This window comes from Myotis brandtii, unplaced genomic scaffold, assembly GCF_000412655.1.
Source record: "Myotis brandtii unplaced genomic scaffold, ASM41265v1 scaffold612, whole genome shotgun sequence".
NCBI classification, from domain to species: Eukaryota; Metazoa; Chordata; class Mammalia; order Chiroptera; family Vespertilionidae; genus Myotis; species Myotis brandtii.
The window spans coordinates 55816-83379 of NW_005370328.1; the positions used below are offsets into that span (position 1 = coordinate 55816).

Below are 27564 nucleotides of genomic sequence, written 5' to 3' on the forward strand. Positions count from 1 at the left end.
GATGGGGGGTGGGGGGGCAGCACTCTGGGAAACTAAAACACATGTCAATATTTTGACAAAAGGGGGAGAGAAAATCGTTCCCACTGCCCCTGGCAGTCTCCTGCCCGTTCTCACCTCTTTCTGCGTTTTTCCTTACTTCTAGGAACACAGTTTTAAGCAAAGCCTCACCCTCCACCTCTTTGCTTCAAACAGGTGCCGAACAGTAGGATAATGTGAGCCATGTATGTACTTTTTATGTCTTTATTGTTAAAACACACGTGAGAGAAAATGTAGCCTCGGTGACATGTAGTATATTCCTAATATTGGGCGACCATCACCACCGTCTAGATCCAGAATATTTTTGTCACCCCAGAGGCAAACCTCATAAATCATAAGTCACTCTCCTTTCTCAAAGCCATGGTTAGATGCCGCCACATGGGAGATGATGCCTTAACTATATGTGTGTTATACGGGCTCAAGGGTCTTTTCTATTCTTGTCAAGGGGACTGCTAACCTCTCCTTATACAACTCCCACAGTGTAATTTTTAAAAAAAATATTCTTTTATTGATTTCAGAGAGGAAGGGAAAGGGAAAAAGAGATAGAAACATCAATGATGAGAGAGAATCATTGATCAGCTGCCTCTTGCACACCCCCTACTGGGGATGGAGCCCACAACCCGAGCATGTGCCCTGACTGGGAATCAAACCGTGACCTCCTGGTTCATAGGTCGATGCTCAACCACTGAGCCACACTGGCTGGGCACCACATGGTAATTTTAAATGTTCTAGTAGCTGCCTTCAAAAGACGAAAAGGGACGGATGAAATTAATTGTAATAATTTATTTAACCCAATTTAGTTAAATTGTTATCATTTCAATATATCATGGGGATAAAAATACTTGCTGGGCCCTGGCTAGTGTAGCTCAGTTAGTTGGGCATTGTCCTGTGCTACGAAGGGTTGCCAGTTCGATTCCTAGTCGGGGCGCATGCCCAGGGTTTTGTTCCCCACCGGGGCATGCAGGAGGCAGCCCACTGATGTTACACTCTCACATCGATGTTTCTCTCTCTCTCTCCCTCTCCCTTCCCCTCTCTCTAAAACATCAATAAAAATATTTTCATAAATACGTGCTGAGATAGCTGACACTTTTTTGTTTGGACAAGTCTTTGAAATCTGGTGTGTATTTTACACACACAGCATATCTGAATTCGGACCAGCCATGTTACAAGACCCCCACGTGGCTAACGGCTCCCATGTTGGACCGTGTGGCCTTCGCTCTGTAGAATGCTACGGATTTCCTCCATCACCTTCTCGGGGGATTATTACCTACACACATGTCCTGAGGCTATAGTCTTATTTTACATAGAAATTTATTTTCTTCCACGATAAAAAATATATATATTTGGAAACTACAGAAAGATTACCCATAAGCGCCAACACAAGAAAAACTATAATGACTTTTTAGTGCTCCATATGTTATAACTTCTTCACTGTTCTTTTCTCATCGTTGTCTGCACCATAGAGCAGTTTGGAGGTGGAAAACTGGAGGCCACATGACCACGGACCAGGGGAAACCATGAAACTTTCCCTCTGGGTCATGACTGTCATCACACAGGACCATGAACATGACCCGGGCAATGAGGAAGTGGGTGAACAAAGATCCCTCCCAACCCAAACATCCCAGGGTGCTAGGATCCCATTCATCCCCAACACACACACACACACACACACACACAGCCCAGGCCTCTGGTTTCAGCCCAAACAACAGCCTGCAAAGGGGTAAGTTCGCCTCCACCCAGCCTTGCACTCTCGCTTGGAAAACAGTGAGCTACACACAAGAAATTTCACTCCGCATTCGTGCTCAGAAAGAAAAGCTAGCTAAAGGCAGGCTCGGTATCCAAGGCTATAAAAACATTCTTTTACTGCCCCAAAGCTTCATGCCACAATGCCCCAAGGTGGGGGGCAAAAAAAGTGCCATTTCATATGTTTGTACCAGCATCTGATTTGACATTCTACAGTTTTGCTTCGTCACAAACCAGAACAAATACTTTCAGATTTATGACATCCTCCTATTCAAAGACCCAAGGAACCGGAGTGGCTCACGCGGCCATTCCACAGCCCAAGGAAACGCTTTATAATTCCTTGGGCCTGGAGATTCCTGAGAGAAGGTTATTTTCGAGAAGGATTTAAGGCTTGAAAGCTCTCAAGGAAGCCTGAAATTCATCTTTTCCAGCTCACATACAGAGTTCCCTCTGAAGCTTGGCCGGGAGGTGGAAGGAGAGAAAAACCAGTTGGCACACACAACCTCCCTGCGCTCTGAGCGCATGCGAGGCCATCACTCACCAGCTTCCCGGACCCTCACCTTGTCTTAAACATGAAAACAAAAGCCCTGGCATGGTAGCTCATGGGTTAGAGCAGTGGTTCTCAACCTTCCTGATGCCGCGACCCTTTAATACAGTTCCTCATGTTGTGGGAATCCCCAACCATAAAATTATTTTCGTTGCTACTTCATAACTGTGATGTTGCTACTGTTATGAATCGTCATGTAAATATCTGATATGCAGGATGTATTTTCATTGTTACAAATGGAACATAATGAAAGCATAGTGAGTAATCACAAAAACAATATGTAATTATAGATGTGTTTTCCGATGGTCTTAGGCGACCCCTGTGAAAGGGTCGTTCGACCCCCAAAGGGGTCGCGACCCACAGGTTGAGAACCGCTGAGTTAGAGCATCATCCCAGTATGCCAAGGGTTCGGGCCAATCAATGAACGCACAAATAAGTATAAATAAGTAGGACAACAAATTGATCTCTCTGTGTCTCTCCTTCTCCCTTCCTCTCTCTCCAAAAATCAATTTAAAAATCTTTTTTGAAAGTACTATTTATTTTTTACATCAAACTATCTGTTTTATTACTGATAAAAAGCAAGGCTGGAGGAAGTAGTGTAGGAATACAGAAAGAAGCAATGGAATTTCTAGGACGGGTCAGTGCAGTCCATTACGTTCTCCGAGGCCTTTCTGTGGTCCAGATGGAAAATGCAGATCCTCTTTTATTTTCCAAAAAAATCAAATTATTTCTAGCCGCCCTGACCAACACCACCTACCAGAGGCCCTGCAGGGAAACAGCAAGGCACCCCGACAAGAAGATGTCCTGAACTTGAACTTCACCGCCCCCTCCTCAAATGTCAAATTACCAGGGAGTCCCCAAGTCTGAAATTAACCCCCCTTACAAGTCAAGGTCCAGAGGAGTTCAAAGAAGAAATTAAGGTCTGAACTTAAATAATCATCTCACCCTCAGTAGAGATGAAGTTCAAAGACACTCCATTTCCACGTCTTTGTCTCTTTGGTGTCGGCAAGAAGAATTCTTCATGTTCTGGGTGGGGTGGGGTTCTTGAAGCCGCCCCGGGCTTTCATTCCAGGAAGGGGCCTGAGCGCTGGAATTAATTCCACCCCAAGTCTCTGATGTGCCTCCCTTATTTCCTTTTTTATTATTATTTCTTCATTGTGGTAAAATACACTTCACTCCAGATTTACCCTCGTAACCGTTTTTAAGTGCACAGTGGAGCGGCATGAAGTACATTCACCCTGTTGCACAACCATCACCACCAGCCATTCTCCAGAGCTCTTCCCAGCTTGCGAAACTCAAACTCTGTCCCCATTAAACAGTCACTCCCCCTCTCCTCGCCCCCAGCCCCTGGCGGCCTCCATTCCGCTCTCTGCCTCAGCGAATGTGTCTACTCTAGGCACCTCATAGAGATGGAATCACACCGTATTTGTCTTTCTGTGACTGGCCTGTTGCCCTCAGCATCATGTCCCCAGGGTGCATCCATATTGTGACACATGTCGTAATTCCCGCCCTTTTGAAGGCTGAGTAATACTCCATGTTGTCTATTCATCCTTCCGTCCACGAGCACTTGTGTTGCTTCTACCGTTGGCTGTTGAGGACAGTGCTGCTATGAACTGGGTGTATGTGTCTCACTTATTAAAGAGATCAACAAACTTAAACCACAGCCCGGCCGGCGTGGCTCAGTGGTTGAGCGTCGACCCATGAACCAGGAGGTCACGGTTCGATTCCCGGTCAGGGCACATGCCCGGGGTTGCAGGCTCGATCCCCAGTAGGGGGCGTGCAGGAGGCAGCTGATCCATGATTCTCTCTCATCATTGATGTTTCTATCTCTCTCTCCTTCTCCCTTCCTCTCTGAAAGCAATAAAAATATTTTTAAAATATAGTTTCTTGATTTTTTACAGAGAGGAAGGGAGAAGGATAGAGAGTTAGAAACATCGATGAGAGAGAAACATCGATCAGCTGCCTCCTGCACACACCCTACTGGGGATGTGCCCGCAACCAAGGTACATGCCCTTGACCGGAATCGAACCTGGGACCCTTCAGTCCGCAGGCCGACGCTCTATCCACTGAGCCAAACGAGTTAGGGCTAAAAGTATTTTTTTTAAAAAAAGCTTAAACCACACAGAGCATCACAGAGCATCCTCACACCAACAACACTTTGAAAATAACCCAACCCCTAGCCCCAGGGAGGCTCCAGGCAAAAATCACATTTCTCCAGCCCAGTCTGTGATGCTGGCAAAGGCCAGAGCAGACTCAGAGGGAAGCTTCAGCTCAGCGAAGAAGGGTAAACGGTGTGATCTGAAGGCGTCATCAGTCATCGCCAGGTGACCACAACCCACACGAAGGTCAACTGTGGCGCCGTGTTCCCGTGTCTGGAGGGAGATGAGCTCACCCCTGGAAGCAGCCGGCTTTCTCAGAAGGGAGCGTTGGAGCCATGACTGCCTTAAGCACATTTTCCTGGTCCAGACTGAAAACACAGTCAGAAAGGGTTCCTCCAACAAGGATTTATATCCTGCCTGAGAAGCTTCCAACGTGGCCACCACGGAGGAAGGCCAACGCTTGGGAGTGTGATGTAACGAAGAGGAAGACGGAGTGTTTGATCCGTCCTGCAGCTCCTGCCCAGAACGTCGCCTGCCAACATCTGGATTGCCAACTGGAACGATGCGAAATGTCAGAAACATCTGAGGGACCGGGGCTCCTCCCCCAGGAAGCGCAAAGCTGGGGCGAGGGAAGCGGGGGGGATTAATAGAATTAAAACTCTTAAGATGCGGTGGGACTCAAGGAAATGCGGTTGAGCAACACACCGCTAAGACGTGCGATCTTCATGGCTTCTTTCCGAAAGCCCTGTGAGCGTCATGAGAAGAATACGGCTTTAAGAACGGAGATTCACCCCACCAGGCATTCACGGGGTCCCCAAACTATGAGAACAATCTTGCTCGACAGCCCCCACGACTTTTCTCTCTGTCCCAAGGAAAACCAGAGAGGGGAACGCTCATTCTCTCAGCCTTCTGAGAGCGGGTCGACGAGATCCCTTCGCCCCACACAAAAAAAGCTCCACGTATATTCTCTCGGACTTCGGCTGCCTTAAAATATAGGCCTGCATTTATCTTGGCCACATTAACGAGATCTGTTTGACCAATACGTTTGTATTTATGATGACTGAGGGCAGATTATGGTTGTTAAAACTTGTCCCTGGGACATGAAAACACTCCTCGGTCATTAATACATTCTGCAATGTAAACTATGATGTCAGGTCAGCGTAGAGGCTAACCACGTTCCGAAAGTCCGCGCACTTCATTTTTTAAAGCAATTGAGCCCTAATGGAACGACAAAGGTCATCATAACAAACCATTACAGCCTCGGTCTTGGCAACTCCAGCCCCAGAAGAATCTCCAAGAAACCATCATCATTCCTCCCATGTTATGGCAGCCAGACGACAGGAACGGCTCGCAAATGAGTCAGACGGGCTCAGATCCTCGGTAGCTATGCGAGCGCCGGACGATCAATTATTCACGTGTTTACAGAGAGCTTTCGGGGCTGATGTTAACCAGAGCCGCTGGCGGAGACGAGCTCGCCAGCTGTCCTCGCTGTCCTGGGCCTCCGACGAACTAACAAGCGGCTCTAATTGCTGGGCTGGCCCCTCCCCGAGGCCAGCGAAGACCCTCGCTCCGAGACGCTATCAGGTGTAAAAATACTCATCAGAAATGATGACGGCGACGAGACTTCACGGGCAGTGTTCCCAGCACGTCCCAGAGAGAGAGAGAGAGAGAGAGAGAGAGAGAGAGAGAGAGAGAAGGAGAGACACCAGTGAGACTTGACTTCGAACCCACACGGCTCCACCAGGCCCGGAGTTCGGGCTGGAAGACACAGGTCAGGGATGGGTGGAGGGTAGAGAGAAGGGAACGAAGTGGGGGAATTGGGGGCCATGGGCCTAGGAGGGAGGGAGGAGGAGCAGGAGCCGTCTAGAATGTTCTGGGAAGGTCAGGGAGCATGAGGGAGGACCACCAAGGGTGATGCCATTAGGTTGGTCGATAGCCAAAGGCGAGTGAACTTGACCCCACCCATCGGCCTTGGAAGGAGCTGGATGGGAAGTCGCTTCTCAGCCCCTTCTGTTGCTTAACACAACCCTCAGCCTGTCCGGGGAGAGTAATAGTGTGATGGAGGCGACTCCTCCTCCTGAGCCGGGGGGTGGGGGGCAGCATGGGACCCATGGCCCCCCCAGGCTCCTCGCAGCTGCGATCCAGAGAGAGCAGGATCACAGTCAAGGTCCCTTCTGTTGCTTAACACAACCCTCAGCCTGTGCGGGGAGAGTAATAGTGTGATGGAGGCGACACCTTCTTCTGAGCCGGGGGGTGGGGGGCAGCATGGGACCTGTGCCCCACCCCCAGGCCCCTTGCAGCTGCGATCCAGAGAGAGCAGGATCACAGTCAAGGCCGTGGCCTGGGCCTCCTCCCGAGGACAGCGCAGTCAGAGCCCACACCGAGATCCTCCGATGATTATTTTTTAATGCATTTTTAGCCCAGTCAGCGGGGCTCAGTGGTTGAGCATCGACCTATGAACCAGGAGCTCACAGTTTGATTCCCCATCAGAGCACATGCCTGGGTTGCGGGCTCGATCCCCAGTGCAGGGCGTACAGGAGGCAGCCGATCCATGATTCTCTCTCAGCATCAATGTTTCTCTCTCTTCCTCTCCCTTCCTCTCTGAAATACAGAAGAATATATTTTAAAATGCATTTTTATTATCCCAAAACATGGGTGGTGCGGAGCCAGAGTCTTGCCCTTGCTTGGAATGGGGAAACCTGAGATGCTACCATAACCCACGGGTTCATTTCTAAGAACATGGGGGCAGCAAACAGTGTCTGTTCCTGCTGGTGGGAGGAGATCACAGTACAGAGCGCATGCTTACGTAGGGTGGGGGCAGCAGGGGCCTGGGGCAGTTCTTCTGATTGTGGTGGGAGACAGCACCGTCGGGGAGGCGTGCGTTGCCATGGAAGTACAGTGGGGCCTTGACTTACGAGTGTCCCGACTAACGAGTTTTTCGAGATACGAGCCGTCTCTCGGCCGATGTTTTGCTTTGAGTTGCGAGCTAAAATTCGGGTTACGAGCCAGCTTCAGATACCCCACCGCTAGCTGGCGCAGCGAACGTCACAGTGAACGCCACAACATCAGCCCAGCATCACGTATCTCACTCGTTCACTTTCATGACTTGACATACGAGTAATTTGAGTTACGAGCTCCGTCACGGAACGAATTCAACTCGTAAGTCAAGGCCCCACTTTAAGGCTAGCAGACAGAGGACGGCGCCGCTCACCCACCCATCCCTCCACGAAGGCAGGTTCGACAAACGAGTCCGAAGAGAGGGAATGCTTCTCCCTAAGACCCACGAACGGAGAGCTGGTCCAGGACACCCTTGCCTCATCCCTGTGACCTTTTAAGCCCTAGTCCCATCCTTCCACGAGGGAGAGGACAGGAGGACGCATCCCACAAGGGGCCTCCTCCAGGGACCAGGACCTATACAGTGATGGCGAACCTATGACACACGCGTGTCAGAGGTGACACGCAAACTCATTTTTTTGGTTGATTTTTCTTTGTTCAGTGGCATTTAAATATATAAAATAAATATCAGAAATATAAGTCTTTGTTTTACTCTGGTTGCAAAGATCAAAAAATTTCTGTATGTGACACGGCACCAGAGTGAAGTTAGGGTTTTTCAAAATGCTGACACGCCGAGCTCAAAAGGTTCACCATCACGGGCCTATAACTTCCCAGCCTTCCCACGAACGCGCCTCTCCTGCTGACCCGACTCCATGCCCCCGGCTGGCGCGTCCTGGAGGTCAGAGCAGCGCCTCAAAGAGGATCAGCAAGAGGACACCCTTGGGGGGGGGGGGGTGATGTTCAATGCCAACTACAGGTCTCCAGGGCCTTCGGCAGGCTGCTGGCCTTGGGAGAGCAGTGAGGCGCGCAGGACTGCCCAAAGCTACCGGTCCCCAGAATTCTTTGAGGAGCATCCCTCCAGGCACACCTTAAGCATTGCACGGACCAGTCCTAGCTGGTTTGGCTCACTGGATAGAGCGTCGGCCTGCAGACCAAAGGGTCCCAGGTTCAATTCCGGTCAAGGGCACATGCCTGGGTTGTGGGCTCGGTCCAATGTGCAGGAGGCAGCCAATCAATGATTCCCTCTCCTCATTGATGTTTCTCTCTCTCTCTCTCCCTCCCCTTCCTCTCTGGAATAAATAAAAATATATTCAAAAAAAAAAAGAATTGCATGGACCCATTAAACTTAGGGAGGTGCCCTGTTGGGTATGGCACCAACACCCTGATCACATCTATGGTGGAGGCCGGGTCTGAGAGCCACTCTGCCCACCATCAGGCACTGTTTGACTGTGTCTCGCTCTCAGAGTTCCGGGGGCACCTGCCTGGACTCCTGGCACTGGTGGTGACAGCCCCACGGACCATGTCCCAGAGCCACACTTGGCTGGTCAAGCTCCCCTGGCCTCCAGCCACAGCTCTACTGAATTGCCACCCCTTCCCCAGGCACAAGCCCTCACCCCGCCCCCAGGTCAGGTCATGCTCTCTGTGCCCTTCCGGAAGCTCGCCTGGGGCTCGAGGAGAAAAGCCAAGTGACATCCCGGCCTTGTTTGGGGAGCTATTTAATTTCCATTGCGTGCCCCACACGTGCGGTCACAAAACCTTCTAGAACATGCATCTCTCTCGCCCACTCTTCCTCTTTCTCTTCTTTTCTCTTTCCCTGGGGGGTGGCAATGACATGACGGAGGTGAGCGCTCCAGGGAGAGGAATAAAGAGGAAGGGGAAAGAATTACTCCGCAATCAGAGTTTAACACTGAATTTTCAGGCGCCCGGCAGGTGACTTCCTGAAGTCCCGCTCAGTTATGGAGACGATATTTTTTTTGCCTGGAGCCTCAGGACACTGGAAACATCGAGACACAAGGAAGTCCACAAGAGCAAAGACGCGGAAATCACAGATCTCAAGCAAACGCGGAGGCGGCAGCTCCAAAACACTGTACGGCAAGGGGTGGCATTTCCGAGGACAGCTTTTCAAGGCACCTGCCATGCCGGGACCTGGGGGTCCCATTACTGGTCCAGCAGGTACACGGTGTCTCCCACTCTGATTGTCCCTGGGTTTTCCGGAACCAAGTACTGTCCAAAGAGAGGCGATTTTCCATACAGTTTCTGTTGAGAAGGGTCACACAGGCGGTAACTACAGTAGGAGAGAGACCATGATGAGTGACAGCCACACAGAAGCGAGAGCTCAAGCAACACCTGGTTTCCTCTCCGCTGAGGTGAGAGTCGACCCCACAGGGCCATGCGGCCCAGCTCCAGGGAGCGCCATCCCCGTCAAACAGAACAGCGCCTCCCAGTGCGCACACCGCGGAAGTGCAAGCAGCGGCCACATCCCCGCATCATTTCTCCAGGTAACGTTCCCTGTGTCTGACATGTTTAGACATCCGTCATCACATTCCTTCTCCCAGACACCCCTCCTCCTGACTCCTCACGTCTGTCAATAGAACCACCATCCCACCAGCCACTCAAAGCCCATCCCTCCCCCTTGGCCCCGGCTGTCCAGCGCTTGTCCACGGCGGCCCAGCCCTGAGTCCTTCCCGCCCCCCACCATCTGAACTTGCCCCCTTTTCTCCCCCAATCACAAGCTTGCTTCCAGCATTGCTCAGACCACGGGGCTAAGTCTTACCTAGCCTCTCGTCCTCCCTCTCCCTCCTCCTCCCTTCCAATTCATCGTTGACACCAGACCACATTACTTCTGTAAGCTTGCTCTGGTCTGATCATTCCTGGGCCGGGACACGTTCAATGGCTCATGAGGGCCTAAAGCCGTGGTCGGCAAACCGTGGCTCGGGAGCCACATGCGGCTCTTTGGCCCCTTGAGTGTGGCTCTTCCACAAAATACCACGTGCGGGCGCGCACGTACGGTGCGATTGAAACTTTGTGGCCCATGCGCAGAAGTCGGTATGTTGTGGAAGAGCCCCACTCAAGGGGCCAAAGAGCCGCATGTGGCTCGCGAGCCGCGGTTTGCCGAGCCGCAGTTTGGCGACCACTGGCCTAAAGAAGAACCTTCCCACACTTCAGTCTAGTGTGCCACAGCCGCTACCTGCCCCCACCCCCTTCCATGCCCTTAGGCCAGTGATGGCGAACCTTTTGAGCTCGGCGTGTCAGCATTTTGAAAAACCCTAACTTCACTCTGGTGCCGTGTCACACATAGAAATTTTTTGATATTTGCAACCATAGTAAAACAAAGACTTATATTTTTGATATTTATTTTATACATTTAAATGCCACTTAACAAAGAAAAATCAACCAAAAAAATGAGTTCGCGTGTCACCTCTGACACGCGTGTCATAGGTTCGCCATCACTGCCTTAGGCGGCTCTGCCCAGGAGTCCTCCATATCCTGTCCCCTCTGCATTGGACTGGTTTGGTGATTTTTCCGAAATTCCTGCAGGATGCTCCTCCCCAGACCCCCGTGCATTCAAATTCTACCTCGTCCTCAAGGCCCAGCTCAATGGCGCACCCCCCAGGGAGGAAGCCCAAGATCCCCCACCGGGAGTCACTGCCCCTCCACAGCTTTCTCCACCGGCCCCTCCAGCCCTCACATGCCTGGTCGGGTAGTTTGGGGCGCCTGCCTCTGTTCTACAAGATGGGGAGTCCCTGGAGGCCAGGCACTGTGTCCAAGTCCCTTCGGCTGCTCCCACCCAGCGTGGGCCCAAGGTTACCAGCGACCCATCATCCTTTGCGGGGCCGATGGATGTGCTGGTGAGTAAAACCCTCTGCTGGCAGCAGTACGGGCACCTGTGCCGGGCAGCAGACACGAGAGGCCCCCGGAAGAGCAAGCAGATTCGTGGGAACAACATGGCAAGAGTCTCCTCCTGCCCCCTCCACCCGGAGAACGTTTCCCTTCAGTGTCACGTAGGAAAGAAAAGGCTGCCCGGCCACCGTGGCTCAGTGGTTCAGCATTGACCTGGGAACCAGGAGGTCACGGTTCAGATTCCTGGTCAGGGCACGTGCCCGGGTTGCGGGCTCCATCCCCAGTAGGGGGCGTGCAGGAGGCAGCAGATCCATGATTCTCTCTCATCATGGATGTTTCTATCTCTCTCTCCCTCTCCCTTCCTCTCTGAAATAAATAAAAATATTTTTTTAAAAAAAATATAAAAGGGCCCTAGCTGGTTTGGCTCAGTGGACAGAGAGTATGCCTGCAGACTGAAGGGTCCCGGGTTCGATTCCAGTCAAGGGCACATGCCTGGGTTGCAGGCTCGATCCCCAGTGGGGAAAACAAAAAATGTCTTCAGGAGTTGCTAACCATCTCAAATTGCCCAATGGTTTGAAGTTTGGCTTTAGCCTTCTTTCTTTTTGGATCCCTTCCTTTTGGGGGGGTCACCTACCTCTAAGTGATGCTCTCCACTGGATTTTATTTTTTTATTTTTTTTTTCTAAATATATTTTATTGATTTTTCACAGAGAGGAAGGGAGAGAGACAGAGAGCCAGAAACATCGATGAGAGAGAAACATCGATCAGCCGCCTCCCGCACATCTCCCACTGGGGACGTGCCCGCAACCCAGGCACATGCCCTTGACCGGAACCGAACCTGGGACCCCCCAGTCCGCAGGCCGACGCTCTATCCACTAAGCCAAACCGGTTTCGGCTAAAGATATATTTTTAAAAAATACAAAATAAAAGGAAAGACTAATTCCTTCTTCATCGGTTCCTGCCAGTGGACAGCCTCCCTGGGCCTCCGGGCTGAGGTCTTGAACACACAGGACCCCATGCCCCGCCGTGGGTGGCAGCATCGGGAGGCAAGGCCAGGGAGAGGCCTCCCTGCTGAGAACTTGCCTGGGGAGCAACGCAGCCCCCGGGCACCACGAGGACACGGGGGTGTGGGGGGGGACAGTTTGGCTCCGAGCATCCCACCGCCCGAGCCAGGAGGCGTCTGGACACCACTGTTTGCTTCGCTTCCCATGATTTATGTCGTGCGGCCGGGCCCTTCTCGGCCCGATTTATGACCACCTGCCCCGAGGAACATAAATTACTGCCTCACGGCAATTTAAATCTCATGGGCGATAGGAGAAGACACCTAGGCTGGCTGCTCTGTCTCCTGGGGGCTTAGGAGCAATTAGGGGGGCCTGGGGAGGCTGCGGAGAGCCTGCGGAATTTCAGGAGGGCGAGCTGGTCCCCGTGACCCCGTGTGCCCCCCCTCGCTCTGTGTTTGGATCAATGGTCCTCTGTAAACACAGGCTCCCGTGGAGGGGGAGGGGGACGCTGAAGAGTCGGAGGAGCGGCCCAACCCACGGGGGCTCTCGGGAGGCTGTGCCCGCCAGGGCAGGCACCTCTGACATCCACAGGGGAGGGTGCCGGGCGCCAAGGGACATGCTGGTGGCAGAGAGAACCTGACGTACAGGAAAGGATGAGGGTCGGTTCCCCCAGCGGCTTGGCTGGTGGGACACAGAACCATCCAGTTCTGTCCTGCCTGCTTCATGGAGAACACCCAGAGCCCGGCCTGTGTGGCTCAGTGGTTGAGCGTCGGCCCATGAGCCAGGAGGTCACAGTTCGATTCCTGGTCAGGGCACATGCCCAGGTTGCAGGCTCGGTCCCCAGCAGGGGGTGTGCAGGAGGCAGCCAATCAATGATTCTCTCTCATCATAGACGCTTCTGTCTCTCTCCTTCTCCCTTCCTCTCTGAAATCAATAAAATATATAAATATTTTAAAAGAAGAATAGTGCAATGAATCCACAGTTACCACCCAGATTCTATTTATCAAGATTTTGACACATTTTTTTTCCCATGTTACTTTTTGTTGTTGTTAATCCTCACCCGAGGATATTTTTTCCATTGATTTTTAAAAATTTTATTTTAGAGAGAGTGGGCGAGAAAGAGAGGGAGGGAGAGGGAGAGAGAGAGAAACATCAATGTAGACACATCGATTCGTTGTCTCCTGCACACCCCTGACTGGGGCTGAGGATTGTACGTGCCCTTGACCAAGAATCGAACCTAAGACCCTTCATTCCATGGGCCGACGCTCTAACCACCCAGCCAGGGCTCCCATGTCTTTTTGGTTGTTTTTTTTTTTTTTTTGCTAACATGATGTCTGCAGCACATCCCAGACATCATGTCACTTCCCCATATCTTCTTCCAAACATATGGACGTGTCTCGCATCCCCACAATGCCATTATCACACCTAATACATTCTGGTATCATCTAATACTTGGTCCGTGATAAAATGTGCCAAAATAGCTAAACAACGTGAGTCTGTTTTTTAATTGGTTTGTTTGCATCATGAGTTCTCAAGGAAAAATAAAACCATGTGTGCAAGCAGGCACCCTGGGGACCAGCCCTCGCCCCCGCCCCCCCACCCCCCGGAGTATTTCCCAGATCCCAGTCCCTAGGGCCCGTCAGCTCTAAGGCTGTGTGTGTGTGTGTGTGTGTGTGTGGTGGCATTTCACTGCTTCTTCTTAGAGATATTACAGCCCATTCCTACCTCTTCAGGGTCTCCAGAGGCTCCTTCCTGCTCATGACGCCCGTGTCCGGGTCCACGGTGGTTGAAACGCACCTGCACACACAGACCCAGAGCATCACACGGGGACAGAGGGGCCTTGTCCCGCCCCTCCCTGTCCCGGGCAGCGGCGGAAGGGTCTTACCTGGAACAAGCCATCACCCTCTTCAGTTCCACGTCCCCAATAAGAAGCTTGTGCCACGCATCCTAGGGGACAGGATGCAAAGGTCACGTGAGCACTCCGCAGCCCTCGCCCCGACGTGTCCCTCGCATCCAAGATGGCAGAGTTCACATCAGTCCCGTGAAGACACGCCCCTTCCTGCACCTCTCTCTGCCTTTCATGTGTCAGTTCATTCACCTGAAATGAAATGCTCCCTTTTCCTCTCACTTGGCAAACTGTGATGGAAGCCCGCCTCCTACAGGAAGCCACCCTGATTGATGCTGCCGGGCTCAAAGGGGCGGGGAAGTAAGGGGGCAGAAGGAGTGGGGGAAAGCGAGGAGGCGGTCTGGAGAGGCTGTGTCAGATCGCTTTGTGTGCGACTGAGGTGGATTAAGACCCTTCAGTCATTGCACATGGGAGTCTGTACCTCCTCCGGCCGGATGGGGACAAATCAGCAGCAGGCCCAACAGCCTCGTTCCCTTTGCGTCTGCGCTGGAGGCTCACCAAGCGCCCAGCCCAGGAAGCTCCCCTATGGCCGGCCGGGGGCGCTGGCGCCTACTTTTCAGGACAAATCAAATCAATGGACTGCACGCCCTCCGACCCAGCAGGGGAGATACGACATACAAATGTGAAACACTGAACAGCCAGCGTGCTTTTTAAAAGTCCCAGAGACACGGAGGAAAGGCCTTAGAACAGCGGTTCCCAACCTGTGGGTCACGACCCCTTGGGGGGTCGAACAGCCCTTTCACAGGGGTCGCCTAAGACCATCGGAAAACACATATATAATTACAAATTGTTTTTGTGATTCATCACTATGCTTTAATTATGTTCAATTTGTAACAATGACAAGACATCCTGCATATCAGATATTTACATTACGATTCATAACAGCAGCAAAATTAGTTATGAAGTAGAAACGAAAATAATTTTATGGTTGGGGGTCACAACATGAGGAACTGTATTTAAAGGGCCAGAAGGTTGAGAACCACTGCCTTAGAAGGTCTCAGGGCAGGTGCTGGTGTAACAGTAGGAGGCAGCGTTCTGGGGGTTTAGAGAGCGGATCTTCAGGCTGCTGGGGTCACGGGAGGTTTGATGGGAAAGGGGGGATCTGAACCGAGTCTTCCAGGCGGAGATTGTGAGAGGCACAAGGACACATTCGGGGGGGAGGGGGGCTCCAGGCGTCATTAGAAGGAAGGACATGGGAAGACAGGAACGTCTGATTGCAGCCTGACCTTCCTACCCTCAGAGGCAGGCCCTCGGCCCTCGGCCTGAAGATAAAAACCCTGAGTTCAAAGCGACCTGCCCGGTACTTTATGGATCATAACCCCGAGGCAGAACTCCACACTCAGAATTTTACCTCTAAGAGTCTACATTGCTCTTTTTAAAAAAATGTATTTTTATTGAGTTCAGAGAGGAAGAGAGATTGAGAGAGGGAGACAGAAACATCAATGATGAGAGAGAATCATGGATCGGCTGCCCCACACTGGGGATCGAGCCCGCAACCTGGGCATGTGCTCTGGCCAGGAATCGAACCCTGACCTCCTGGTTCATAGGTCGATGCTCAACCACTGAACCACACCGGCCAGGCAGTGTGTATTATTCTTGGTATGTGTATTGCAGGTTTTTCTTTTAAATCAGGAAATGGGCCTCTTAACTGCATATTTCACCAACAGCCCAGAAAGCTGGAGAGCACGGTGTAGAGCAGCCCCAGCCTGTTCTGTGTACATTTCCCCACTAGGGGGCACTGACATCATATAAAAACATGAAAGATCCAAAGGAAGAGAAAGGAGTTCCAGTTAGAGGCCCTTTTATGTGCGATGAAAACTGTTAGTTTCAAACTAGCTGGTTTGGCTCAGTGGATAGAGCATTGGACTGCGGACTGGAAGGTCCCGGGTTCGATTCTGGTCAGGGGTACACACTTTGGTTGCGGGCTCGATCCCCAGTGGACGGCGTACAAGAGGCAACCGATCAATGATACCCTCTCATCATTGATGTTTCTGTCTCTCTTTCCCTCTCCCTTCCTCTCTGAAATTAATAAAAATATATTTTTTAAAAAACTGTTAGGAATTGATTCACAGGTAAATTAGGTAAAAAAACTCCACCGTATCAGGAATCTATTTGGCAAAGGGGACGGAAAGGAGAAACTGTTGTTGGTTCAGTGCACACTGCGGGCCCAGAGCTGTGTTAAACGCTGGTGAAGAGCTCACGAAAGCCCTCCTACCAGGACACAGGACCTGGAGGTGATCAGAGACAACGTTTCCGAGGAGGGGGCTTGTAATCTGGGCTTTTAAAGAAGGCCAGGGGCGCCCTGACCAGGTACTTCAGTTGGTTAGAGCCCTGTGCCATGTACCAAGGTTGCAGGTTCGATCCCCGGTCAGGGCACATACAAGATCAACCAATGAATGCACAACTAAGTAAAACCACAAATCAACATCTCTCTCTCCCCTAAAATGAATCAATAAAAACAAAAAATTTTTTTAAAAAAAGGTCAGGTCAGGGGATTCTAAGTGGGCCAAAGGGCAAGATTTGAGGTGACCAGCAGGGAAGTGAAGAGGTAAGGGAGTGAGCCACGGAGATGTGTGAGGGAAGGTATGTCCGGCAGAAGCACCAGCAAGTGCAAAGGTCCTGGGGTGGGAAGGAGCCCAGTGTGGCTGGAGCAGAGACAGAGGGAGAAGAGGGGAGCGACAGGACACGGAGCCTGGAGCTGGCCGGGTGCGGGATCACACAGGGCCTCGACCGGCGCCGTAAAGATGCCATGTGTTCCTTAAAGAGAGATGGGAAATCAGGAGGGTGACAGGGATGTGACTTACAGGCGTCCTCTGACCATGTACGATGGTGGCGTTGGTCAGGGTAGAACAGTGATGGTGAACCTTTTGAGCCCGGCGTGTGAAGAGAGATGGGAAATCAGGAGAGTGACAGGGATGTGACTTACAGGCATCCTCTGACCATGTACGGTGGTGGCGTTGGTCAGGGTAGAACAGTGATGGCGAACCTTTTGAGCCAGGCGTGTAGCATTTTGAAAAACCCTAACTTCACTCTGGTGCCGTGTCACATATAGAAATTTTTTGATCTTTGCAACCATAGTAAAACAAAGACTTATATTTTTGATATTTATTTTATATATTTAAATGCCATTTAACGAAGAAAAACCAACCAAAAAAATGAGTTCGCGTGTCACCTCTGACACGCGTGTCATAGGTTCGCCATCACTGGGGTAGAAGCAGGAAGACCAGTGTTTGAGAGAGGATGGGGACATGGCCCACCCAGGGAGGGCGAAGAGAGAACGGGAGGACAATGCCACCAGGATTTGTCCACCATTTGAATGTGGAAAATGAGAGAGAGAAGAAAAAAGGGGGGGGGGTCCCAGTCTGGGGCTTGAGCAAGTACATGGGAGTCAGTATGTGGGAGTCAGAGCCACCAGGCACCGAGACGGGCCAGGCTGGGCGGAGCAGGCGCTGGGGGACACTCAGCCTCGGTCTCGGACCTCCTGACGTTGAGATTAGCATCCACGTGGAACAGAAGGGAGCAAGGATGTTCGTTAGGGGTCTTCAGGGTGGAGAAGGGTCCGGAGAACAGGCCAGAAGCATAAGTGGAGACCGAGGCTGAATGTGTGTGAGTCCTCCCAGGCTTCTGATGTAAAAACTGAGCCTCCAGCAGCCGTGGTGGGAAGGCCAGTCTTCCCCAAGAGGCCATCGGCCAACCAGCAAAGCACCTTCCACCGGACAGGACCACTCCCCGTCCCCGTCCCCGTCCCTGTCCCAGGGTCCCCATTAAGGAAACTTGGCTCAAAAACCCGTCTGCTTCCTGGGGATTCTCCTAGGACACCACAAACCCGGAACTGCTCCCCAAAGCACATCTCTGCCTTGTCTATATCTGTGACCCCCGCCCCCCCAACACTGATCGGGTGCACAGGAAATCGAAAAATGAACTGCTGTGCCGTGCAGGGCCAATAAATAACGCATCTTTAGAAATAATCTAATGTCACTTCAAAGACTCTCAAACCTTTAAAAAAAAGTTAAGTTCAAGGGAAAAGGCAAGGAAGGCTGGTGTTACCTCTGCGTAGACGCCACACCCCGAAATGACGATATTGGGCCTGAAGTTCATTGCCTGCACTTTCTTCTCCAGCCTGGAGTTAAGATCGGCCAGCGAAGCCTCGGACAGTATCAGGAGCGGGCTGGCGTCAGAGTAAGCGATCTGATGAAGAGACAAATTGTTCTTACACAAAGGATTTCGCAGAGGTCCGGCGGGTCTAGTCCGTGGGACCCTCCCTTCTCCCTCCCCCAATCTCTCTAAATATTTCTCTAGTTCCTTTTAAGTGTATTTTTATTGATTCCAGAGAAGAAGGGAGAGAGAGAGAGAGAGAAACATCAAGTGCATAATGATGAGAGAGAATTATTGATCGGCTGCCTCCTGCACACCTCCCGCTGGGGATCGAGCCTTAGACCCGGGCATGTGCCCTGACCAGGAAGCAAACCGAGACCTCCTGGCTCATACATAGTTCGATGCTCAACCATTGAGCCACGCAGGCCGGGCCTTTTTATCGAAAAGTCACAGTGATTCGGAAGGCCTTGCAGATAACGGGATTTATATGATGGAGTGAAGTGGACATGAACTTGGGATCTTGGAGCTGTTGGTGGGCAGATGCCCTTGGGGAGGTCACTCCAGCATTTCAAGCCTCTAGTTTCTCACGTTTAGGAAGGCGGTTGGGCTCGACGACCTCATTATGTGTGAATAAAAAATCATTCACCGATTCCACGGATATTTATTTTTTCTGCAACCTGCACATCAGTGTTAAAGACTCTTGCTGGCCCCAGCCGGTTTGGCTCAGCGGACAGAGAGTCAGCCTGCGGACTGAAGGGTCCTGGGGTCGATTCTGGTCAAGGGCACATACCCGGGTTGCGGGCTCGGACCCCAGTAGGGGGCCTGCAGGAGGCAGCCGATCAATGATTCTCTCTCATCATTGATGTTTCTATCTCTCCTCCCTCTCCCTTCCTCTCTGAAACCAATTAAAAAAAAAAAAAGACTCTTGCTGACCATGACTTGTTTAGTGGCCCTAGTAATGGAACTACACAACAATGTGCTCCCAACCCCACCGTTACGATGACTCCGTGCAGCCTTGTTCCTGGAAGAGCGGGTGTAGTCAAATTTTAAGTCTGTGGATCGCCAGACACACACCCATGTGCCCCACGGTGATCTGACCCCAACTGCAAACTGTAAAAAGGCCGGACTCAGAGCATGAGCCTGCAGACTGAAGGGCCCCGGGTTCGATTCCGGTCAAGGGTATGTACCTTGGTTGTAGGCTCCTCCCTGGCCCAGGCCCTGGTTGGGGTGCGTGTAGGAGGCAACCAATCAATCGATGTGTCTCTCTCACATCGATGTTTCTCTCTGTCTTCCCTTCTCTCTTCTACTCTCTCTAAAAATCAATGGAAAAACATAATAAAAATAAAAAGGCCAGATGGATGCAGCCACAGAAGGGAGCAGAAGTTACTGCCACAGACCAGTTCTGGAAGCCAGGAGCACCAGCAGGCTTATGTAAACAGCAAGGGGATGCTTGTGGCCAAAAATGCAGGCGTCTCCCCCAAATCAGCAAACACAGATGATGCCCCCAAGGGAACGGCTGCATTTTTGCCGACTGCAATCACCAGGGGGTGGGGGGACCTGCCTGGGGATGGCCGCTCGCCTGGTGGGGGGGCACCAGCAAAACCACAGCGCTGAGCTCAGCAGACATGCACCCCGCCCAAGGGGCTCTCAGCTCCGAGGAAGCCTGCCTCCCATCGGTCACCCGAGGGCCAAGACCAAGGGCGCTCTCTCACCTGGTCCGTGGGCCGGAACGCATCCTTTATCTCGTGGGCCTTTCTCGGTCGCATGTGAGGCTCGAAGTGCACCAGGCGGTAGGGCTGGGTCTTCAGGAAGCTGGTGATCCACTGGGCCGCCGCCTCGCCACAGTCCCGGCCCTCGATCTCCAGGTCGTGCACCCTGCAGGGGGCGGCAGGAGCTAAGAGTGGGCCTGGCTTTGCAAACCTGGGGCCCTGACCATGCCCCACCCGTATCAGAGACCCTGCCCCACCCCGTGACGTCACCGTCATTCCTTCATTATCAGGGGATGTGATGTTCGCCTGTCCCCGCTTCTGTGAATATCCACTTTCCCCAAAACTATATCTCAAAGAGACTGTCCTTTCCCCAGTGATTACTCTTGGCTCTTTTGTCAAATATTAAGCGACTTTGTGGGCGTGGGTTTATTTCTGGGCTCTTGATTCTGTTCCGTTGATCTGTTGTCTAGTATTTTTATGCCGGTAATGTTTTGATTATCGTAGCTTTGTAGTATGGTTTGAAATCAGGAAGTGGGATGCCTCCAGCTTTGCTCTTTTTTTTGTTTTTCCCTCAAGATTGCTTTATTCAGGGTAATTCGAGGTTCTATGCAAATTTTAGGATTGTACTCTTCTATTTCTGTGGCAAATGGCATTGGCATTTGGGTCGGGATTGCACTGAATTTGTAGGTGACTTTGGGTCGGACGGACCAGCGGATTCTGGACATCTTTGCCCTGAGAGTCTGAGCATTTCTCATTTGCAATTTCCAAACAGGTTCTGGTTTGGTCTTTGGGGCAGGGGCCAAAGCCTGTATGGGATCATGCAGACAGTTTTCACGCCATTGCAAATGGAATAAAAATTAAGTGACAGCCCTAACCGGTTTGGCTCAGTGGATAGAGTGTTGGCCTGTGGACTGAAGGGTCCCGGGTTCAATTCCAGTCAAGGGCATGTACCGTGGCTGCGGGCACATCCTCAGTGGGGGGTGTGCAGGAGGCGGCTGATCGATGTTTCTCTCTCATCGATGTTTCTAACTCTCTATCCCTCTCCCTTCCTCTCTGTTAAATATCAATAAAATATATATAAAAAAAATTAAGTGACAAAAATTTTCACCACAAAAAAGTATGGGTTATGATCTAACTGTGGCAAACAGGAGCCAGGATATAGACAGACGTGAAATACAAATTGCAATAGGCATATTAAAATGCACATTAAATCAACATGAAATCCCCATTTCCCCCATACAAATGGCAAAATATCTTTGACCATAACGGTCAGAATGTAATGAGAGAGATATGCCCAATACATCGCTCGTGGCTATAGAGCTGGTATAACCATTCTGCAAAGGAATATGTCAAAAGCTCAATAGCTTTTGATTCTAACGAAACCACTGCTAAATTTTCCCCCCTAAGGAAATAATAAGAGGTATTAACAAAGACTTATCTATAATAATAAAAGTAATATGCTAATTAGACTGGACAGCCGAACGACCTTCCGGACGTCCTTCCAGATGTCCTTCTGGACGACCTTCCGGATGAAGCCGGGCCTGCGAGGGCCTAGGCGAGCTGCCGCGGCTGCCAGGGCCAAGCTCCTTGCACGAATTTCGTGCATCGGGCCTCTAGTGAAGATATTTAGCACATTCTTCCTCATACCTGGAAAAAAATGAAAAACAATTCAAATGTCTAAAAGTGGGGATGTGTTAAAATGCAGAAAGGACACCCACAGAAGGCAACATTTTACCAACATAAAAAATGGTATTTTAGAAGATTTTTTTAATGATATAAGAAAAATATTTAATTTATCAACTTAAGTATATAACAGTATTCAAAACTCTGATTTTTTTTGAATCATTTCAATTTGGTTTTTAAAATATTAGCCATAATTTTTATGACATTTTGAAAATCTATTTATAGGTACAGAACAACGGGTTTTGTTAAACTGTATCACATTTATACTTGCAAAAATTTATTTCATTGTTATTAGTAGGAATTTTATTGGTTCAATAAAATTGGCAAAACTGAAAAAAATATATTTGCCATAGAAACAGAAAGGAAATATGACAAAATATTAACTATAGTTATTTCAGATGGGTTTTGTTTATCTTTTTTCTTTTTTTTTCTGGTATTTTCCAATTTTTCAACTATGAATATATATTTGTTTTATAATCAGAATAAAACACACCAATTATAACAGAAGCATATTATTATGTTTTAAAACTCCAGGTATTCTAGAAATTATATTGGTTATATAACTGGTTGCATTCTATGAACTTTCGGGGGTCTTGGACCTTTTTGGCTAACTACATTTTTTGGTGTGACACGCTCTACAATATGGATTACCTTTAGCATTTCTAATTCAAAATGCAGCAAGTGGAACAAACGTGTAATTAGACCACATTTTAATTTTCCCCACAAGAGGATAAAAAAACCATCTCTACGCCTGATTTCTTAGAAGTCATGCTAGTTTCCCCGGAATCACTGCTTCCTGTCGCCCCTCTGACATTGGGGGGTAGAGGGGCTCCTGGCTGACTCTCCCGCTCACTGGGACTCCGACCCCCGGTGACTGCAGGTCCCAGCTGCCTGTTTCTATTCTGGAACCTCCTTTTATCAGACCTGAATATCACGGGTCACAGAGCCATTTGTCCGTCTTCCCTCACTCACACTGGGAAGGTTCCTCGTCTTTCCAGGCAGAGTAGGGCCAGTCCAAGGCCATCCATCGGGCTAATCTCACCTCCTCCAGGCCCCTCCCCCCAGTCACTCCCACCCCACGCTGGTCCTTTCGCCTCTGGGGGTGTCATCTGTCCCTCGCTGACAGGTCAATACGCCTTTGTCCCCGGGGTATTCCAACACGGGGCCTCTATGGCCGTCAACCCCACACGAACACACGTTTCTGAACCTTCATGATCCTGAGGACGTGGGATCCATAGCTAATTGCTGACCACCTTTCTGGGGATTCCCTCCGAAATTCAAACTTTCTCCAAACACTCACGCCAGGGCTAAGAACGGCCAGCAGCTTACCTGCACTTGAGCACGGGGTTGGTGGCGGGCGTCTCGATGGGCAGCAGCAGGTCCGGTGTGTAGGCTGCACTGAGGGTCAGGGTGTCCCCCTCGCAGGTCAGGGACACCAGGACCAGGCGAGGCTCCTGGCGAGCAGTCACCATGTTCCCCGCCTCGTTGATCACCAGCCAAAACCTGCCATTTGCAAAAGACGAGATGTGCATGGACCGCTGTGAAGCCAAGGCCAGCGTGGCCTCGGGTTCAAAGACTTGGAGAAAGGGCTGACGTGCAAATTAAAACACAAGACAAGAAATATAAATTTGAAAGTATGGGGGAAGCCAGTTGTGAGCCTGGTACAAGAGACCAAGTTTCACTGAGTCTCCGTTCCCATCTGCTTTTGTTTACTAGAATACAAAATTGCCTTTTAGGAATGCCAACAGACATATCAAAGGTGATTGTTTAGGAAAACAGTAAGATTATCAGGTTGGGGGAGTCCGCTTTAGGCCACTGAGTCAGCAGTAGATAATAAAATGCAAATATTCACCCTGTGAATATCAAAGAGCCCAATTCAGCCTTCTGACCAGACTTCTCCATTTATATTAATTACTATTGATATTGGTTCTCAGCAGACCACCATGACAGGCTGCCCGTCTGCAGGGCCTCTGAATCCCTCCCCATTAGCCTGCTGTGTGAGTGACTGTGTCTGTCCGAACCATCAGCTCAGCAGCCCAGCAAGACTGAGTCTGTCAGTTCATTTCAACAGGTCTCATAGCCACTCAAGCATCTGACATAATTTCTACAGGACATTTTTGAGCTCCTTGATGGAGGGCACAGAAATCAGAGATGTGAGTTACATTTTCATCTCAAATGAAAGTCTGATCACTTTCGTTCAACCCGCCCCAAGGAAATGACAATAATGTATTTCCCAGAAAGCCCTCAAGGCCCACAGAGGCTGACACACAGTAGGGCTCCTGCACGGCCGAGGTACCAAGGCTCTTGCTATACTGTTCACAGAGCTTGGAGTTCAGCTGACCGCATTCAATGCCATATACGCCTTGCCAAAGCCACCCGCCCCCTTTCAAAAAAAGGTAATGTTTCTGTATTCAGAACTGTGAATTCTGCAATTTACCGAAAGGTCTATTGTTAATTGGGACAATGGTATTTCTGGCCAGTACTCCTGGCCTAGAGGTACTTCCCAGAAAGAGAAAAAAAGAAAAAAAGGAAGAAATAAGAGCAACAGAAAGAACCGTTTCCACGAGAAGAACAATGCAATTGTGTAAGTTGCCTCACAGCTCCCAAGGGCGCTAAACATAAGGATGTTTGAGTAATTTCGGTTCACACTGGATTGGATGATTACCATTGCAGAGGTGAGCTTCTGCTATGGGGATCTGTAGACATAGGAAGAAAATATGGCCCTAACTGGTTTGGCTCAGTGGATAGAATGTTGGCCTGCGGACTGAAGGGTCCCAGGTTCGATTCCAGTCAAGGGCATGTACCTTGGCTGGGGGCTCAATCCCCCAAGAGGGGGTGTGCAGGAGGCAGCTGATTGATGTTTCTCTCTTATCAATATTTCTAACTCGCTATCTGTCTCCCTTCCTCTCTATAAAATCAAACTATATATATAAAAGCCTAATAAGCAAATTGTCCCCACGGGAGTTCGACCAGGAGACCGATCACTCGCTCTGACGTGTTCTGACCACCAGGGGCAGCATGGAACAAAGGGAGGCCCCGGCCAGCGGCCCAATCGGCCCTGATCGCCAGCCAGGCTTAGAGACCCTACCTGTGCACCATATTCATGCACCGGGCCTCTAGTACATATATATATGGAAGAAAATATGGCAGGTACTTTGAGACCCAGCTGGTCGTCAGGGTTGAGGTGTACAGCTACATTAGAAGGAGGTCAATGTAAGCTCTTCCCTGAACTACCCTCTCATCAGCCCCTCACCCTGGATATGGACAGGGGTCTTCCCTGGGCCAAGTCCTTGGTTCCAGCACATGAATATTCTTTCTAGCAACCTTTCCTAGTAACCACGGTGTCTGGTCTTTCTAAAATACAAATCTGACCCCGTCGCCCCCTAACTCTGCAGCTAGGCCGGTGTGGTCACCTCCCTGTGCCCTCACACCTGCCTGCCTTTCTCTTTTTTTTAAATTTTTTATTGCAGTTTAATCTGTATAACATGAAATACCCGGCATACTCTTGGGTATACACCCGAAAGAACTAGAAACAGGGACTCAGAGATGTGTACACCGATGTTCACAGCAGCATTCTTCACACACGGTGCCAAAGGGTGGAAGCGACCTAGTGTCCATCAATAGGGAATGAATGTTTTTATTTATTTATTTACTTATTTTTTTAATGTATTTCTTTATTGGTTTCAGAGAGGAAGGGAGGAGAGAGAGATAGAAACATCAATGATGAGAGAGAATCATTGATCGGCTGCCTCCTGCACGCCCCCTACCGGGGATTGAGCCCGAAACCCAGGCATGTGCCCTTGGCTGGAATCGAACCTGGGACCCTTCAGTTCGCAGGCTGGCGCTCTATCCACTGAGCCAAGCTGGCCAGGGCTGAATGTTTTTTTAAAATGCGATTTTAAGCATTTTTGAGGGCACAACTCAGTGGCATTAAGTACATCCACAGTGGTATGCAACCACCACCACCATCTGTGCCTGTAAGCCGTCTCTTTATTTTTGTAGCCAGATTCCACGAGGCAACGTAAGGGCGTGGTTACAACGTTCTCGTGGGTTTCGAATCTACTCAATTACATGCACCTGAACTCTCTCAAGCCCACACCACTCAGGCACGTGGGGCCACGTGTTCGGACCGTAGGTTCAAGCTCACAACTATGGCTTTTGGTTATAATTGTGCTGGGAGGGCTCTGCCCTCCAAGTAGTTTACAACTACGGCTTTTGGCTATAATTGTGCTGGGAGGGCTCTGCCCTCCAAGCTGGGACCTGCACGTGGCCATGAGAGGACTGTGCCCTCTCATCGGTCCGAGGCTTGCACCTGTCCAAACACTGTAGCCGCTCTCCACAACTATCGATTTCCAAAACCTTTGATCATCTCAAACAGACACTCTGTACCCATTAAGCAACAACTCCCCATTTCCCTCTCCCCACAATCCCTGGTAACCTCTCGCCCATCTCTATGAATTTGCCTATTCTCCATACTTCATGGAAGTGGATTCACGTAGTATTTTTTCTTGCATCTGGCTTACTTCACTTAATATAATGTTCTCAGGATGTATCTATGCTATAGCACGTATCAGAACTCCAGTCCTTCTTTGGCCGAGTAATATTCCCTTGTGTGTACACACCACATGGTGCTGACCCACTCACCTGATGATGGACAACTGGGTTGGTTCCACCTTTCGGCCGCTGTGAGTAACACTGCAATGACCCTGGTGTACAGTGTTTGTCCAAGCCCCCGTTCCCAATCGCTCCCAATCGCTTTGGTAAATACCTAAGAGGACGCCAGCCTTCCCATCCCACCCCCATACCTGTCTCCTCAAGCTCAGGGTCTTTCCCCAGTGTATCCCCTCTTTCTAGAATGTTCGTCTCCCAACAGGCTTGCCAGGAACATTCATCATCATTTTTATATTTTCAGCTCAAGCGATGATGTCGTTCCCTCCCGTGCGTCCTGGCACTTGTCACACTGAGTCAGCTGTCACACAGGACTGCATCTCTGGGTCACAGTTCCTGGCGACAGGGCAATGAAGAATGCGCCCCAGTGTCTGGCACAAATGCCAGCTCTTATCACTGCCCACTGTACTATGAGCTCAGTACATCTATGTTCAACTGATTCAGGGAAATGGCAATGAATGCCCTTGGCCTCTGGGCCTACAGAATCGATGCTACCATCCTCCGGAGTCCTCCGTGCAAACCGGGGGATAGCTGGGACTGTTGGCTTCCTCCCTGAAGCCAGATGCATCGCTCACCTTTCCAAGGTGTCACGATGCCCTCTACCGGGGGAGCAGGAAAAGTTACAGGCCCTCAGCCCTGTGTCACCCACAGAAGCTGTGAGGGCTGCTCCGGGAGGAAGTGTGAGGTGCAGACTTATAATGAGGCCGGCGATGGCCTGAAGCCAGACCCCGAGGAGGACAAAGCCACTTGCTCGGGACCTTTGCAGCCTTCGCTGAACCCCAGGAGTTCACGGTCACTGAACCCCAGGAGTTCACAGGGATTGTGCCTACCCAATAGGGCATGAATACAACCACTATTCTACACGCACGAGGCTCTGAACCCGGTGCTTAACCCATAAAAACCAGCTTGAGAGAATTAGGGGGAACATTAGCTCAGCACATGTTCTTGTTTTGGTTTTAACTGACACAGTAAAATGACAATGCAATGGCGCTTTTTAAGCTGCAAGAAACCTGAGCTTCAAGTTTCCATCCTATCCTGTGCCCGGCCTGGGAGCGCTCTTTGAATGGGGCTGGGAGATGGTTCCAAGCTGCCCCAAGTTCTCAAGAGACAGTGAGAAAAAATAGCGGGGCGGGGGACGGGGGGCCCGCAATCCTGGCTCAGGGCTTCTGCTAGACACACCTGGGGACCGATGCCACACCTGACAGGAGCGCAAGATGCGCGAGAGCCCTTGGGAGGTGGGAAGCCAGCCATCCCCGGGGACAGCAGGTGGCAGCCCCGGGTGCGCAGCTCGAGGGGATGCAACCCTTTCTCGGTTCCTTGTCCCACCCACTCCCGGTTTCGGGAAGGACCGGTGAGCGACCCCGCGGCCTCCCCCGCCCACCCCATGCCCAGCAGGTCCCCGC

General features: G+C 50.7%; 1 protein-coding gene across 1 annotated transcript; it reads right to left on the reverse strand.

Moving 5' to 3' along the window:
- Window positions 1-8958: 8958 nt before the first annotated feature.
- On the reverse strand, window positions 8959-26948 carry MARC1 (mitochondrial amidoxime reducing component 1; the record flags this gene model as incomplete). The annotated part of the gene is made up of 8 exons (XM_005879901.2): window positions 8959-9544; window positions 13826-13897; window positions 13986-14047; window positions 18054-18194; window positions 19814-19976; window positions 22823-22996; window positions 26138-26176; window positions 26737-26948. Coding segments are annotated over 8 exons (990 nt in total), but the record flags the coding sequence as incomplete, so codon positions are not given.
- Between the last annotated feature and the right edge of the window lie 616 nt (window positions 26949-27564).